This window comes from Camarhynchus parvulus, chromosome 26 (assembly GCF_901933205.1).
Source record: "Camarhynchus parvulus chromosome 26, STF_HiC, whole genome shotgun sequence".
In the NCBI taxonomy this organism is placed as follows: Eukaryota; Metazoa; Chordata; class Aves; order Passeriformes; family Thraupidae; genus Camarhynchus; species Camarhynchus parvulus.
In genome coordinates, this window is record NC_044596.1 from 791921 (window position 1) to 809537 (window position 17617).

General features: G+C 49.2%; 1 protein-coding gene across 2 annotated transcripts in view; it reads left to right on the plus strand.

Annotated features, from left to right (window-relative positions):
• PPP1R12B (protein phosphatase 1 regulatory subunit 12B) overlaps positions 1-17617 on the plus strand; it is a 133916-nt gene that overhangs the window by 87934 nt on the left and 28365 nt on the right. Inside the window, exon 1 of one of the 2 annotated variants that reach the window (XM_030965588.1) lies at positions 12303-12996. The exons of the other annotated variant lie outside the window; for it this stretch is intronic. Within the exon in view, the coding sequence (XP_030821448.1) occupies positions 12895-12996 (102 nt within the window). The 5' untranslated portion in view covers positions 12303-12894. Of the gene's footprint in view, positions 1-12302; positions 12997-17617 lie in introns of those variants that run through there. 2 annotated transcript variants of the gene reach the window in all.

The following is a 17617-nucleotide window of genomic DNA, read 5'->3' on the forward strand; positions in this document are numbered from 1 at the left end:
CATGTAGTTAAATTGGAGAGCATTTAATTCTGTGTAACATAAGGCTGGGAGAGATTGGCTCTGTTCAGTCGTGTTTATAAACAAATTGCTCTAATGGGCTGTGTATGCTGCAAGGAAAGATCTTTAATATGTATAGCAATATGAAATAGCAGCAAAGTGCTGCAGGAAGGAGCATGAGCTGAGGCTTTGCCATAGACTTGAATGTGGTGAAGAACGTCCTCAGTGTGTTCAGAGTGCCCTGGGTTCTCTGGGAGGTGAAGGGGGCAGACAGCACAGAAATTAAAATTCATTCTGCAAATAATCCTACAAAAATGCTTCATATCTGCACAGAGGATTTGCCTTGTGAGTCTCCAGCCTGGTGTGCTTGTGTTGGTTTTTCTTAACCTCAGTATGTGGAAAGGGGCATCAGCCTGGGTGGCTGCTCTCCGTGCTGGTGCAGCACTTCACTCCTCAGCCTGGCTCTGAGCACCAGTTTACAGCTCTGGGAAAACATTGTTTGTGCCTAAAGCCAAGTGACCCAAGTGGGTTATGTGACTACAGGGTTACAGCTAAATGCCTTCAGGTGAATTCTTCTAACTCACCAAGTTGCTGAATTAGGAGGGTGTAATGTGAAGCAGTGATGAGGATGGGGATGGGTAACACAAAACCAGCTCAAAGCCAATCTGTGACTCCTGGGAAGATGAAGCAAAACAGCCAGTCCTCCAGGAGTGATTCCCAAGGTCACAAACTCATAACTATTTAAGGTAACTTTATGCTGTAGCATCTTGTTAGAAGATTGCTGTCAGACTTGCGGTGCAGTCTGAGGTGACTGATCCTTCTCAGTTGTTGGTAAGTCATTCCCCTGCAGCCGTGGGGCTGGGGTTGGCCCTGCAGCAGCCACCCACAGCTCCCTTGGCTGCTGCTGGCATTGCTGGGAGGCCTGTGCAGTTAGTTCAGATGATCCCAGCTCACCCCAGGCTCCTTTTGCTTTGCACCCATGGCAGCTGTTGCACAGGGTCCTGGGATTCTCCTGCTTTCTTCCCAGAAGGAGCTGGGAGCAGTGTGATGGATAGGGTGACAAAGGATCCATGGCACATGTGTGCTTCTCTCCAGTGCTGTGTGGACACAGCACAGCCACTGCAGGAAATGGGAGTGCTCACTCCAGGGTGAATGTTAGCCCAGAACCACCAGCCTGAGGAGCACATTGGCTCCTAGACCATATCCCGGAGACAGAATAAATCTCACTATTGTTTCATGTCTGTAATTTTTGACTTTTTAAAGGTTAACAGTGTATGGTTGTGTTTATACATGTAACAGAGCATCCCACCACTTTTTGTGGGAAACTGTCAAAATCTGTCTCCTTGTGACATGTTCAAAACTATGGAAAGGAGTCTGTGACTGCTGAACTGCTTGGAGCAGGTTCTGGGCCCCTCTGGGAGCTGATGATCCTACCTCAGTGTCAGTCATCCAGTGGGCTGGGGGAGGATGTCTCTCCTGACATCTCCTGTCATCCTCCAAAAAATCTCATCTGCTGAATTAAAATTCCTGCCTGGAGCAGTAGATATCTGGGTGGGCTGTGTCGTGGTGACACAGGGTCTGCCCTGGAGAAGGGGACTGGGGGCAGTGGGAGGAGGCTGCAGCACACGGAATTGGGATGTGCCATGCTCAGGCTCTGCTCTCTGGCTTTTCTCCCCCATGTGAGAATCTGCATCCAGTTCTGGGGTCCCAGCACAGGAAGGATGTGGAACTGCTGGAATGAGTCCAGAGGAGGCCATGGAGCTGCTCCAGAGCTGGAGCCCCTCTGCTCTGGAACCAGGCTGGGAGAGCTGGGGGTGCTCACCTGGAGAGGCTCCAGGGAGAGCTCAGAGCCCCTGCCAGTGCCTAAAGGGGCTCCAGGAGAGCTGGAGAGGGACTGGGGACAAGGCATAGCATGACAGGACAAGGGAAATGGCTTCCCACTGCCAGAAGGCAGGGTTAGATGGGATATTGGGAAGGAATTCTTGGCTGTGAGGTGGGCAGGCCCTGGCACAGGGTGCCCAGAGCAGCTGTGGCTGCCCCTGGATCCCTGGCAGTGCCCAAGGCCAGGCTGAATGGGGCTTGGAACAACCTGGTCAGTGAAAGGTGTCATTGCCCATGGCAGGGGGTGGGATGAGATGAGCTTTAAGGTCCCTTCCAACCCAAACCATCTCTGATTCCAGCATTCTATGGATGCTTCCCTCTGGCAAAGCCAGAAGCTGATTGTCCTCATCTCCTGCCATCCTGTGCAGGCTGGTGCCATCACACATTTATGTAGTAAATTTTTTATCTCCAGACATGTCCAGAAGGAACAAAAAGCAGAAGCTGTATTGCCTCATGGCTACCAGAGAACTTAGGATTAATCTAAATTTGTTTGGAAAATTGGAGTCAAATTCTCTGGCAATAATATATCATTTGGAAACAACCACTGTAGGACAAATGGTATGTTGCTGTGATATAAGTGGTGATGTGGTTTGTCCCTTGTGTCTCTAAAAGGTCACTTTTTGTTCAGAGTTTATATCTTCCCACATGCCTCTCTTCAGAAAAAAACCCATGTTTGGAAAGTCATTGTTAGTTTTCTGCTCTTGGACATGGACTTCCCCCGTGAAAAGTAACATTATGTGGCATAAGCTGTTCCATTGTTTGGTGTGTCAAGATGTTGAATCCTTAAGGTGCAAAACTCCTTCTGGCAGGAATTTCCCACTTGCTCTGGTTAATTTACACCTCATTTCTCATTATGGGTAACCTGTAAGAAAGATGGAGAAAGACTTTTTACAAGAGCATGTAATGACAGGACAAGGTGAAACAGCTTCCCACTGTCAGAGGAGAGGTTTAGATCAGGTATTTGGAAGAAATGCTGCCCTGTGAGGGTGGGCAGGCCCTGGCACAGGGTGCCCAGAGCAGCTGTGGCTGCCCCTGGATCCCTGAAGTGTCCAAGGCCAGGTTGGATGGGGCTTGTGGAATAGTGGGAGGTGACCCTGCCATGGCAGGGGATGGAACAGGATGAGCTTTAAGGTCCCTTCAAAGGTCCCTTCCCAGGCCATTTGTGATTCTGTAGTAGGTACCTACCAGGTACCAGCGCTGGGTAGGTTTGAGTGGCTGTTTTACCACATAGGTTGACTTTTCCTTGATCTTAGATTTCATCCTTGGCAGTGGACATGACCCTCTGCACCACAGCGTGCTGCTGCTGAGGGATGGTCAGAAATGGGCTGAAGCACAGCTAGATGAGAGTGTGCTGAAGTTACAGATTTGCCTGGCCAGTGGCACTGGGACATTGTTGTGTGTCAGCCACTCACTTCCACAGCTGAGCTGGCAGACAGGTTTTACAGCCATGGGTACAGAGAATCCGATCAATGTAGATAAAGAGCAGAATGCATCATGACTATTGTGAGGGCCCTGAGATTTTTATTTCTCTGTGTCATATTTTGGAAAGTCCCTTAGCTTGAAATAGCTGTTTCCATCTGGTTCTTGTACTGCTGTTTGCTTTCTCAGCTTCTCTGGCATGGCCTGTTCATAGCTGTGCAAATTGCTGTGTTCCTCCTTGTAAGAAACCTGGGTGGGTAGAGGGAACCTGTCAGGAAACACTTGCTGAGTGCAACTGCCAGACAGCTTCCCCTGGAAAATATTATGTTCCAGCACTACTTTATCCCTTAATGGTTGGAACTGGGTGAAATCAGCTGATTTTTTGCATGAGCAGTGCTCAGACTGGACTTGTGAGTGGCCAGAGCAAAGCATCTCCCTGGATTTGCTGAAGCCTGTCCAGAGAAGGGCAACAGAACTGGAGAAGAGTCTGGAGCACAGTTCTGATGAGGAGCAGCTGAGTGAGCTGGGAAAGGGCTCAGCCTGGAGAAAAGGAGGCCCAGGGGAACCTTCTGGCTCTGCACAACTCCTGACAGGAGGGGACAGCCAGGGGGAGTTGGGCTCTGCTCGCAGGGAACAGGATAAGAGGGAATGGCCTCAAGCTGAGACAGGGGAAGTTCAGGTTGGTTATTAGGAAAAATTTCTTCCTTGAAGGGGTGGTCAGACTGCCCAGGGCAGTGATGGAGTCAGCATCCCTGGGAGTGTTCAAAAACCATGTGGATGTAGCACTTGGGACATGGTTTAGTGGTGAACATGGCAGTGGTGGGGGAACAGTTGGGCTCATTGGTTTTTCCAACAATCCTTGATCCTGTGATTCTCTGATTTTATTGTGATGCTTTTTTTGAACAAAGCATGGTACTGAGTTCAGGAAAGAACCAGGTTTTGGGTGGACATGAAGCAACCTCTCCATAGCCACCAGACCAATCTCTGGTGGACAGACCTGGCCAGGATTGACATGACAATGGGCAGTGCTGGGGTTGCCTCAGGGGTTGTGCCCATGGCTACATTGACAGTCTGAACAGAATCCTGTCTGTGGTGTTAGAGACATTTATATTTTGCAAAGCTGACACATCTGTCCCCTTCAACAGGAGCCCTTTGTGGTGCTGGTTTGTTGTTTCTGGTTATTGCCACTGTGGCCACCCATTTATGTAACCTCTCACCATCAGCCTGGGCCAGGGCAGGGTCAGGCTGGATCTCAGGAAAGGTTCTTCCCCCAGAGGGTGCTGGCACTGCCCAGGCTCCCCAGGGAATGGGCACAGCCCCGAGGCTGCCAGAGCTCCAGGAGTGTTTGGGCAGCACTGCCAGGGATGCCCAGGGTGGGATTGTTGGGGTGTCTGGGCAGGGCAGGGGTTGGGCTGGATGGTCCCTGTGGGTCACTTCTGACTCAGGATATTCTGGGATTCTATGAAATACAGTTTAATGACACATCCAGAGGGGGAATGTGAACATCTGTGGGCTCTCTCAGAAGCATTTCTGCCTTTGATACTCTCGAACTGTGGGTTTGTCTGCCCCCTCCAGGCCCTGCCTCAGGTTCCCTGTGCCTTTGCTGTACAAGTGCAGATGTAGATTGGTTTATTGGGCTTGTCCTGAGCTTTATCTTCAAATGATGATGAACTCAAGACAGTGAAACCATTTCCCTCTCTGCAGCCTTTGCTTTAGATCCAGTTCTCCCCCTCTGAAGTTAGGGATGTCCCCAGAGGGGTCGGTCAACAGCCCAGCTTCTCATCCTGCTGTACCTGCTGGATTTGAGTGTCTAAGACACCTTTTCTTCCAAAAACTCAACTTTGCTCCACAGAACTGCTGGAAGATGTTTCTCCTGCATGCAAAATAGGGCACTTGCGGGTCCTAAAATGATGTTTCCCTGCTGAGAATGCTGCTTTTTGACTGTCTTTACCCTTCTCTTTATTGCCTCTATTTATAAGAAAGGAAAAAGAAAAAGACTCTGACATTTTGTATTTAAAATGTGCTATTCTCAGCCCCCAGTAAATGATCTGCATGTGCTGCTCAGTGCTAATCCAGATATGCCTAATGCGTAGTGCTTCCAGCTTTTTTGTGATAAATTTTGAGATGGGAATAAAAAGTGGGAGAAGAATGATGCTATAGGTGCAGTTATAGACTCTCAGCTGCTGTGTGTGTCTGGAGGAGAGGAAGACCCTTTCCTTCTACTCCCTATCTGCTTGGCACCCTGGCAGATCTGCTCCTGGGAATCCTGGCCTGGGCTCTGCAGATGGAAGTGTTCCCTCCTCCAGTTCAGATTCCATTTATGGAAAACTCCAGCACAGCCTGCACATCCCATTTACAGAACAGCTACTGCCTGACCATGTTGCTTTGCTCCAGTCCTGCAGCCCAGCATAACCCTGACTGCTTCTGCAGTGCTAAATAAACCCTGCAAGCTCTATTTGACCCTGGTGAAGCTTGAGGTTGATTTAAAAGTCATTTATTTACAGTAGGGTTTATATATAATGTATAGTTGTTGTATAGAAGTAACAGTAGTAATAATAATAATATTAATAATTTGAATTATTAAATCGTGAGATACAAAGTTCCATTAAATAAGCTAAATCAAATGCCCAGAAGTACAAATTGCAGACTAGAGTACAAGTAATGTTTTAATAATTTATTGTAAAGGTAATAAGTGTTGGCCTTGTTAGTGCTAAAGGAATTCATATCTATGTGTTTATACATCTATATACAGACAGTTCCTTTGCTCTTCTATACACACAGTTCCTTGGCTATACTTGCTGTATAGCACATTAATTTCTGCAATCCAGCAGCTCCTCAGCTGCCCATGACTGTACCCCAGGAACACAAATCTGTATTTTGGAGCCAGTTTTAGTTCTCTCACTGTACAAAGACATACTTGGTCAAAATTACCTGCTCAGGTTCCCCAGTGTCATGAGAACATGACTGTTAGTAAGCAATGCAGGGGGTAAGAGTGGAGCTGAGTTACTACATCTTTTAGGTTGAAAAGACCAGTTAAACACAAAAAACAACCAACCAACCAGTGCCATGGACCCCTGAGCTGGAGTCCAGTCCTTCTTCTGCTCTCTAAGTATCTCAATAACCAAAGCAGAAAATCCTTGTCAGGAAAAACCACAAACACCACCCAGAACACAGAATAGGTGAGAAAACTTGTGATATTTTCCAGACTTAACAACACTGATTTTCTGGGTTCTATGGTCACTTTCAAAGATTGGCTTTTGGTCCCATCCCCTGGGACAAGTGACTGTACTGCCAATTCCAAATTCACTCATTATGCACCAAAATGAGCAGTTTCTCTCCAGAACAAGTAGAATTTGTTTGCACAGAATGGGATGGGTGCAGTGAATAAAGAGGTGAGAGCAGGAGGCTTAACAAGGCTCAGCCTTTTCTTTCCAGTGAGCTCCTTTCCCAGTGTTCTGGGATGGGATGGGATGGGATGGGATGGGATGGGATGGGATGGGATGGGATAGGATAGGATAGGATAGGATAGGATAGGATAGGATAGGATAGGATAGGATAGGGACATTTTACTGCAAGATCCCATGTGGAGAGAGCAGTGACTGGTTCCCTGGCGCAATGGCCCCCTGGGTGTAACCCTTTCTCTGGCTGTGCAGCCCTGAGTGTTAAACCAGAGCTGTTCCTGGCTGTTGGGGCTGGTCATGGCTCATCCTTTGCAGATTCCAGCTCTTGGTCTGCTCTGGATGTAGTGGGAGACAAGTGTAAGGGGGGAGGTTCCTGTTCAGGAGCAAAGCAGAGGTAGGGACAAGGGGGACACAAAGGATGGCTGCTGGTTTGGGCTGAAGGAAGCACCAGTATAGGACACCCCGAGGTGATGCCAATCACAGGATCATTCATCTTTGCCCACAATATAAACACTGTTGCAAAGGGCAGGTGCAGGACTGTGGCACTGTGGATTTCAGTTTTGTGGGCCAGTCCAGTGATATAAAAGCAGTGGGAAATCGAATTCTGACTCTGTTCTCTAGAACCCATGAGGGTAGTTCAATGGTAAATGTTTTTTTTATGTTTAAACTGAGTTTCCTGTATAGGTTGCCCAGAGAAGCTGTGGCTGCCTCATCCCTGGAGGTGTTCAAGGTCAGGCTGGAGGAAGGTCAGTCTGGTGGAAGGTGACCCTGACCATGTCAGGGCTTGGAACAAGATGAGCTTTAAGGTCCTTTCCAGCCCAAACCATTCCAAGGTTCTCCTTTTTTTCTGGATATTTTACAGAACTGCTTTATACCTAGAAACATTATTTTCTGGACATATAATGACTTTGTAGCCTAACTCTTGGAAACAACTGCCAGATTATTTTGTTCCATTTCTCTAGAGAAGTGTCATGAGAATAAATGCAGTTTTACAGTTGATTTAGGTACTGTATAAAATTACAGATTTCAGTGATTCCCTGGACCAGCGCATGGCTCCACAGACAAACAGCACATTCTGCTCCTGCAGTGGGAAACCCAGAAAGGGAGGATTGGGAAGATTTGTTTACTTGAGGAGCAAACAGCTGAATTGTGTAGCAGGAGGTGCCCGCAGGTATCAGAAGTGTCAGGAGTGGCATGAAGCAATTATGGAGGGTCTCTGCTTCTCAAAGAAAAGTGAGGAAAGTGGGCTCAGTGATGGGCTGGGGGGCTCAGCCTGAAGGAAAGGAGGCTCAGGGGGAACCTTGTGGCTCTGCACAACTCCTGACAGGAGGGGCAGCCAGGTGGGGGTCAGGCTCTGCTCCCAGGGAACAGGAACAGGAGGAGAGGGAACAGCATCAAGTTGTGCCAGAGGAGGTTCAGGTTGGACACTGGGGAAAATTTCTTCCCTGAAGGGTTGCTCAGGCCCTGGCACAGACTGCCAAGGCCAATGGTAGAATCAGCATTCCTGGAAATGTTCAAAATATGTGTGGATGTGGCACCTGGGGACATGGTTTTGTGGTAAACATGGCAGTGGAGGGGGAATGGTTGGACTCAACCTCAGAGATCTTTTCCAGTCTCAGTGGTTCTGTGACAGGTTCAAAGGAAAACACGAAGCCTGCTGCCTGCCTCTCCCTGTTCTGCTCCTCCAGCTGGGTTGTAGTTCACAGGTAGCTGTGCCACCCCATGTTCTTGCATCACTTGGCCCAGCACAGGAGGGGCTCACAGCAGGGGCTGTGAGAGCCCATCCTCAAAGGCTCAGGACCACAGTGCCATCTTAACCTGCTGCCAGCCCTGAGGCCAGCTGGGGAGGAAGTGTGACTGAATCCTCCCAGCCTCCAGATCAGGGTCCAAGGTGCCTGTTGGGAATGGTCCCTAGGAGTGCCCAGTGCTACCCAGAGTGCCCAGTGCTACCCAGAGGAGCCCTGGTTGGCCAAGGACAAGATGGTGCCAGAGACCTTCCCCCTGCTCAGTGATCACAGGGTTGTGTGCTGCGGGGTTCCTGGTTGTGATTCATTTAGCAGATGTAGGCAGAGAGGCCCTGGGGGAAAGTCACAGTGCTGAGAATGTCCTGGTGCTGTGTGGGCCCAATTTGTGTTTTCTGCCCCAGCTGAGCCCTATGTAGCTGGAGACACCACTGTGCTCCCTGGGATGTGCCTGTACTGGGAGATAGAGGAGGTTTGGCTGCAGATGAAAGAGCTCAGCAGGATGGGAAGGAATTCAGTGAGGTACATGGTAAACCTAGTATGAAAAATGACAGCTAGGACTTTCAGGAGATAGTTTTGGGATAATTTGTTCCAAAAATACCAGCTACTCTCATTCTTCAAGTTGTATTAGAATTCTGCTCTCCCAAGAGGGCTTCTCCTCCTCTGCACTCAGGGAATGTGCCGTGGGCTTGCATCACCCCTGAGCATCTCTGCAGCTCTGGCTTGAACTCCCAGATTTGTTTCCCATTTTTGTCTGCTGCGGGTTGGAATGTTGCAGCACTGCTGACATTTGTTTTACCAGCATCGTGTTCTGTAGGTGAAGATTTTCAACACAGATAAAAAGGGTGTATGTATTTTCCTCTCAAATATTCAGCTCAGGGTTTCATCCTATTTCTGATACATCATTTTCCTGCATATGAATTCTCTTGTCTAACTAATTTTAAAAATGGAGTACAAACACAGGCATCATCACCAAAGGAAGGGAGAGGACAGACATCTGAAGGGAAAAGGAAATAGCAGAATCTGCTGTGCTGGAAGGACCCACAAGGACCATCAAGTCCAACCCCTGCCCTGCACAAACACCCCAACAATTCCACCCTGTGCATCCCTGGCAGCACTGTCCAAACACTCCTGGAGCTCTGGCAGCCTCGGGGCTGTGCCCATTCCCTGGGGAGCCTGGGCAGTGCCAGCACCCTCTGGGGAAGAACCTGACCAATTTTTGGGTGAAGGTATATGAAGAGTGATCATAGCCAAGGCCACAACTCTAACTATGGGAAAACACTCTTTCCTATGAATATGGGAAAGACACAATGCTGTAGTATAGTTGTGCTGCTGTAGTCCAAGGTGAGAAGAAACTTTAAGGTGATTTTGCCTAGAAATAGGCCAGAGCATGAGGTCAACATTCAGACAGCCTCAGGGGATTGTGTGCAGTGGTTGTGGAAATGCTCATGGAAGATGATTTTTGTGCATGTCTTTCTGAAAGTTGTATAAATATTCCTTATAAAGTACACAGCACCACAGCTAAAGCATGGACCAGCCTGGTATTGACTGAGGAATCTCCTGAACAGACAGGAACAGTCAGATCTAAACAATGACCTTGAACATGACAGAGCTGAGGCTGTGAGGAATAGCAGCACTGTGAAGGAGAGTCATGTTTCATAATTGCACTGGGGACTACTTGAAAGTAAACTGTACAAACCAGCAGGAAGAAACCCCTAAATCAGGCATTTGTTGGAATAATGCTGAAGCCTGGCGTGTTTTGCCATATTGCATCTCTTGCTGCTCTCTGTGCCCTGGCTAATCAAGCCTCCCCTTCTCTCTAAATTGAGTTACTGTCCACCAAGATGTATTAATCAGTCTGTGTGAGATCCACACTGGGTCACTAAATAATTAGTGTGGAATGGCTCAGGGTGTATTTTGGATTTGGGCTGTGAGTTCTGTACCAAAATGTTGATTTTGGAGCTTTCCTGCCCCTCCTCAACAGAAACGTGACTGTGGAGGGATGGGAGAGTGGTTTATTTGGGACTGGATGGGAGGGGAAGCCAAACACTGCAATTTAGAGCTGTGTAGCTCCACCTTGGTGATTAAGCTGGGCTTTGTCAGCCCTGGAGCTGGGATTGGGACACTCCAGTGCACCACCAGCCAGTTCGCCCAGTTTCGCTCACACTGTTTTGAAACTCCAGAAACTGAGACTGGTGTGAAAGGATCACCCTGTGTGCAGGGTCTATAAATATGCCTCTGAAGCATCTGAATTACCTTGTTGTACAGCAGAGTTGGGCTCCAGGTACAGGGAGAGGTGTGTGATGAGTGCAGCAGATGGAGGCTGGAAAGATCAAGGTCCTGCCCCAGCCCTCTGGAGCAGCGGGGTGCCTGTCACTGCCTGCTCGTGTGTCTGGACTTCATTTCCTTACCTTGAAAGGGGAATGCAGAGATATTACCAGGCAGAATTAGACCTCTCCTAACCCCTTTTCCCCTCTCCTGCAGTCAGTGGATGATTAGTCCCCTCCCTCCTTGTCAAGAGGTATGGAGAAACCTGATATCACTGTGACTTTCTTAGAGCAGGAAAATCTGGCAGCCCCACCTCCTGCTCTCCCTGGTTACACAGTGATGCTGCTTTGCCCCTGGAAAGTGAAGATGCTGGATGGCAGGAGGAATTACTGTAGCTGCTATTCCAAGTCTCTTCCCCAGCTCTGTGCCAGTTAAATTACTCAGAGGTGCCAAGCAGGGTGCAGAAATGAGCAAGATTTCAGAGCAATGCAGAGTGGGATAATACTCTTAAAATACTTTAATATAGATACTATTCTGCACTTCACAGAATAGTTTGTATTGGAAGAGACCTCAAAGCTCATATCACTCCACTCCACTGCCATGGTAGGGACACCTTGCACTGTCCCAGGTTGCTCCAAGCCCCTTCCAGCCTGGCCGTGGTAGAAAATGTTTGATATTAAGCAGATGTGAAGCTGGAGCAGGACAGACACTGCTGATGCAGTGGCAGGACATGCACCTGCTCTAAGTGACCCTGCCTTGACAGGGGGGTTGGACTGGATGATCTCCAGAGGTGCCTTCCAACCCTCAACCATTCTGTGATTCTCTGTGGTTCTGTGAGCTTGTTTGAGGCATTCTTCAAGCAAACATCCCATGGGCCCATTGCAGTGGGACACGAGGGACACACGCTCACCTTCGCAGGGACCCATCTCACCGCTGCCAGTGAGCTTGGGCAGCAGCAGAGCTGGGCAGAGAGAGGGGAGTTTGGAAGAGGCACATGCTCTCCACACCCTCTGTCCTTTCATCCGAGCTCCTCTCCCTCCTCCTTGATTCCAAAGGCTCCCTTGAACCAGGGTACATTACACAAGCTCTGCCGCCCTTCCACAGCTCAAACAGGCTTATGAGCAAACAACAGATATCTTGTTGTGCTGTCCAAGTGTGTCCTCCCTTTCATGGCATGAGCTGCTCCGTGGCCTTTAAATCGTCTCCCTTTGTTGCAGCCAGACACAACTTCTGGAATTTAGCCTCTGCAAAGTGCTGTCAGCTCACCTCCAACATCCCACTCACAGCCCATCAAGTCTCAGAAGCTCAAGAGGGATTTTCTCTTCTCTCCCTTTCCATTTTTTCCTTTTTTTTCCTGCCCAAATCCCAAAACCAATCCCAAACCCAATTTGGCAGCCCAAATCCCAAGCTGAAAGTGAATCGCTGCTGCTGGCTGCCCTCCAGCATTCCTCTTGGAGCGAGTCAGGATCTGGAATGTCAGAATGTCAGGAGGCAGCGGCGGGAGGGACGGGAGAAGCCTGTGCGTGGGTAAGGGCGCCGGAGGGGGGAGGAGGAGGAGGAGGAGAAGGAGGATGGAACAAAACCCAACTTCAGCTGGACTGCCCCTTTCCAAACCAGCGTTTGTTCCTGATTTATGCTTTTGTGTTTCACTTAAAACGAGCAGCTCCATACAGCAGGGGCAGAGCTTGCGGCCGTGCTCTGGAGTAAATCAGGGTTTGCTTTTCCTTTCCTTTTTTTAACTTTTTTTGGCAAAAACTTCGTGTCTAGATATACCCAGCCAGTTTCCAGCTCTCTCCTTGAGCCGGGAGTTTCTGCCTCCTGCACTTCTGGGGAGAGGTTGGTCCCTCTGGGCCCGTGGCACGCTCTGGACGAGGGGAAATGTCCTTTTGCGGAGAAGTCGGGACGGGGCCCAGGCAGTGAGGCTGGCACAGAGCAGCACCCGGCGCTGGAGCACAGCAAGTCCTTGACACCTTCTCTGCTTCTGCTCGGACAAGAAACCTTGTGGAGCCTCAGGTCTTCCTGCAGCAGATTAATGCCTAAAATTATACACCCTAAACAGGAGGGTTTAATTACCAGAGCTGTGAATAGTTTAATTAGTTTGTTCTGACCTTGGAAGAAGGACCTGCCCAGCACTGTAGAGCGACAGGAGAGCAAGACTGGTGTTGCATCTCAGAGCCTGCGAGGCCATGTCGTCCCTGTACAGCAGGAGTAAGGAATACACTCGCAGCAGGAAGGCTCAGTCAGACTCTCCCCCGTCCTCTCCTTCCCCGATTGCAAAGACACTCAGAGTAAGCAGCTTTTTCCTTTCTGTATTCCCTGCTCAGCACATGCTCTGCAGAGCCCGGTGGTGGCGGTTTGTTGTCTTACCCTTGGAGACCTGTGCCTGTGGTTTCCTTTGGAAAGAGGATGGTTTAAATGAAACTTGGGATGGTGCCTCTGCAGCAACAGGTTTTAAGCAGCTGCCAGAGTCCCTGCACTGGGATTAGCTGTGTTAGTTGTGGAGGGAATGGCTGGGATGGTAGTTTCCACCTATCCTGGAGCGTGGCTCCCCTGGTAGGCTGTTGCTGGATGAAAACCTCCCTGGTAAAAACGAGGCAGAACCTGACCAGCTTGTTAAACTGCACTTTTTCCATAAACACTTTGATATCACTGGTGAAACAAGGTTTATGCTCAACTTTCACCCCTGGGGCTGGGCTGGCCGGTGCTGTAGTTTAGTAATTTCAACGCCACAAAAATTGAATAAGACCACCTGTAGCAGAGGCAAGTCAAGGTAGTTACCTGTACTCCCCAAACCAGAGCTGGTATCCTCCTCTCCCAAGGTGTTGGAAAGTTGGGAATGCTTCCCAGCAGTGCTGCTGATAACTCCTGTCATGGGAGAAGCTGTCACAAACCCTCTGGGTCTGTATCATTGTACAGGCAGCCTCTTCACCATCCAGAAATATTATCATGCTGGAGTCAAAGCCTGGAGGAATTAGTTTTTAACAGCCAGGCTAATTTTAGATGGGAGCATTAAATTAATTCCAGCACTGGTATTTGCTCAAATCAGATATGCATTGCCTGCTCTGTTGGAAGGGACAGATCTTGGTCTGGAAAAATTATTGCCTGAAATATTTGAGTTTTAACCCACTGCTTTGGTATTACTGGAAGCAGTTCATGACCTAGGGAACTTCAGCCTCGAGGCTTCTGTGGCTGCTGGTTGCCTTGGGCTGTTAACTATAATCAGGAGCAGGTGGTTTCTTCCTTCTGCAGCTGGAGTGTCTTTGGGATGGTTCAGATAATCTAAAACTCTCCTCCTTGGGCTTGGATGGGCTTCCCTCATCAATTTAAGCACTGTCCATACCACTCCTCCCTAAAGGGCTGCACTGTTGATCACCAGCCTGGTAACAGGTGGGGAACCATCCCAGTGTGCTGGAAATGGTTTCATTTCTTTCAAACCCCAAGTTTTTAAGATGAGGCATGTTCAGACTGACTCATTTCTCCCTCTCATGCATCTGGGCATATGAGTGAGTGACAAACATCTCACAAGAGCCCTGAGCTGTGCCTGGAGCAGATGACAGGAGGGGCTGGTTTCTCTGTCCAGGGCCATGAGGGGACTGCAGAGCTCCTGAGGGTCCGTGGGTGCCGGAGAAAGTGCTGGGAACTCTCAGGTGGGTAGAGGAGGTGCTCATTTCTCTCTCCATCACCACAATGAGATTTGCAGGCTCCTGGGGAGCTGTGGGTATTGGAGAACGAGGTGGGAGCTCTCAGGTGGTTACAGAAAAGTGCCAGGTGGGAGTGAGAGGGTCTGGAGAAGAGCTTCTTGTTAGTGAGGTTTTGATGAAAACCAACACATGAGCACAGAAATCCTTGCAGTGGTAAGGCAGTGCCAGCTGTGACTCCACAGCATCTGCAGGGAAAAACCAGGTGGGGAATGCAGCAGCATCAGCTCGGGGTAGGAAACAGCCCTGGTGCTATGGAAATAGCCTGGGTTATGGAAATAGCCCGTGCCTTAAAAGGCTGATTGGGGAAGGAGTGACTTCAGCCTAAAATAAGGATCTGAGTTAACTCTTTCTCCAAGACAGTGTAATTTTGCCATGAGCAAGAGAAGGGAGTTTGGTTTACTCTGGGTTTGTCCCATGTATTTATTCCTCCCCACCCACTCCCCCATGCCCACAGTAACAGGTCTGTGCCACGAGGAGCCACCACCCTTCATAAAGCAGGTAGGAATGTGATACCTTGGAGTCTTTATCTTTCCGTGCTGTCCATTGACACCAGCAGAGCTGTGGGCTCTGAACATTCCCAGCTGAGCAGGGCTGTGAGCTCAGGCAGGCAGGAGCCTCACACATGGTGCACACAGGGAGAAAACTCCTGGAGAAGCAAGGAGGTTTGGCTGATCAAGGTGTCAGTGCCAAAAGCTACGTTAGATGTCATTTGCCAGGCAGTTTCCTGTGGCGTCCCCTCTGCACTTGCACTGCTGCTTGGAATGCCCCTCCTTAGGAGTTTGGATAATATTGCCTGGGGTTTTTCTTCCTTTGATTGATGGGAAGTTCCCAAATGCACAGCTAAGCAAGGGAGCACTTTGCAGTGAACTCATGCAATCCATAAGAGAGGGAATATCCCTGCACAGGAGCTTCTGGTGACAGTGGGATGGGGTCCCTGTGCCAGGTCAGCACTGTCCCATAGCCCTGGGACCACCACAAACTAAAATACACAAATCCTGTTCAATCCCCCAGGGTAAGTGTTGCTTTAATGAGGATGTTCCTCAAAAGGGGAAACACAAACCCCTTTGAAATCAATTCAGATGGTCCCATTATTTGGCACAAGCTTCAAGTGTTTAGCAGTGGGTGCCTTGTCATGTTTTCCACCAAAGTGGTTTAGCTTGAGGTTTCTCCTCCTGAAAAAATAATATTCATTTCCAAGCATGTAATAGGCATCCAATGGCATGAAACCTGTTGTGTGCATTTAAGCATTTAAATTACAGGACTGGAAGGATGAGAGTGAAGTCAAGGACTGAAATTTTTTTTTTTTAATTTCTATTACTGCTGGACTGGTCATTTTTTCATAGGAAAGGAAGTACCATGTAGTTTATGTTTAAGCTTATTCATCTGTTTGTTATGGTACTTTGTAACCCTTGTGCTTCTCCACAGGCTGTTGGTTAGGTGGGAAAACAAAAGTTAAGGAGAATGCATGCTCCTAACTTTCTGCATAGATTCCAGTTGCAGCTTTTTATTTGTTTTCCACCTCTTTGTCAAACCTTCCCCTTTTTTATAAACTGCTCCTTCTTGATTTATTAGCTGATATTTTTTGCTGTAAAAAAGACCATCAAGATTTAAAACTGTCATTGATGTGTGTGGGCTGCTGTTTCAGTAGTGGCTGCATCTGTGTGGCTGCCATCACTTATAATCCCAGAACGGTTTGGGTTGGAAGAAATCTTAAAGCCCACATTGTCCCATGGGTGGGGACACCTTCTACCAGCCCAGGTGGCTCCAAGCCCTGTCCAGCCTGGCCTTGGACACTTCCAGGGATCCAGGGGCAGCCACAGCTGCTCTGACCACCCTCACAGCCAAAAATTCCTTCCCAATATCCCATCTAACCCTGCCCTCTGGCAGTGGGAAACCATTCCCTCTTGTTCTGTCACTCCAGCCCTTTGTCCAAAGTCCCTCTCCAGCTCTCCTGGAGCCCCTTTAGGCACTGGAAAGGGCTCAAAGGACTCCCTGGAACCTTCTCCAGGATGAACACCCCCAGCTCTCCCAGAGGGGCTCCAGGCCTTGGAGCAGCTCTGTGGCCTCCTCTGGGCTCTCTCCAGCAGCTCCAGGTCCTTCCTGTGCTGGGCCCCAGGGCTGGGGCAGCTCTGCAGGTGGGGTCTCACCTGAGCAGGGCACAGGGGCAGAATCCCCCCCTGCCCTGCTGCCCCCCTGGGGGTCAGCCCAGCACAGGGGGGTTCTGGGCTGCCAGAGCCCGGGGCTGGGGCTGAGCTTCTCATCCACCAACACCCCCATGTCCTTCTCATCCACCAACACACCCCATGTCCTTCTCATCCACCAACACACCCCCATGTCCTTCTCATCCACCAACACCCCCATGTCCTTGTTATCCACCAACACCCCCATGTCCTTCTCCTCAGAGCTGCTCTCTGCCCAATCTCTGCCCGGCCCAGTTGTGAAGTAGCTGCTTGATGGTTGTTACTCGCTCCTCAAGAGAGTCTGTATAATTCTTGTTCTGTCCATGCTCACACTTTCACTGCAAGGCTCTTCCCTCTGAGTTAGACCACTCCCTTGTTAAGCCACCTTCAGAGTACATTACCTGAGCTTTCCAGCTGAATTTTCTCAGGAAGAGCTCAGCAATAAAGCTCTAAGTGTACGCTGTGGTCTGCACTGATTTATTTTATTCTGCCTTTCATTGGAGCATCTGAAGGAGCTGTGCTGGGTGAAATATGGGATGTAGGAGCATCACCTTTTATGGGCCGTATGTTTGCAGCAAGTCACTTGATAGTAATGCTTGAGTATAAAAAGCAGCCATTCCCAAATCAGTGTCTGTGTTAAGGAGCCCCACACGAGCCTGAGCCCGAGGTGCTCTGAGCACTGATTGCCATGGCAGCAAATGCACCAAGGCTGGCTACGCTCCTGTGCACACACACGGCAGGAAGGCAAAGCCAATCTTGCAGCAAAAGGAAAAGCTAATGCACAAAAATGTGAGTGAGTGGCTGAGCTGCAGGTGCTCAGCATGCAAATCACACTGACAGGGTTGGTGTTAATGTTTAAATGATCATAGAATCACAGAATCCCAGAAATATTTGGTTGGAAGGGACCTTAAAGCTCATCTCATCACACTCCTGCCATGGGCAGGGACACCTCCCACTAGCCCAGGTTGCTCCAAGCCCCATCCAGCCAGGCCTTGGACACTTCCAGGGATGGGACAGGAAGAATTTCT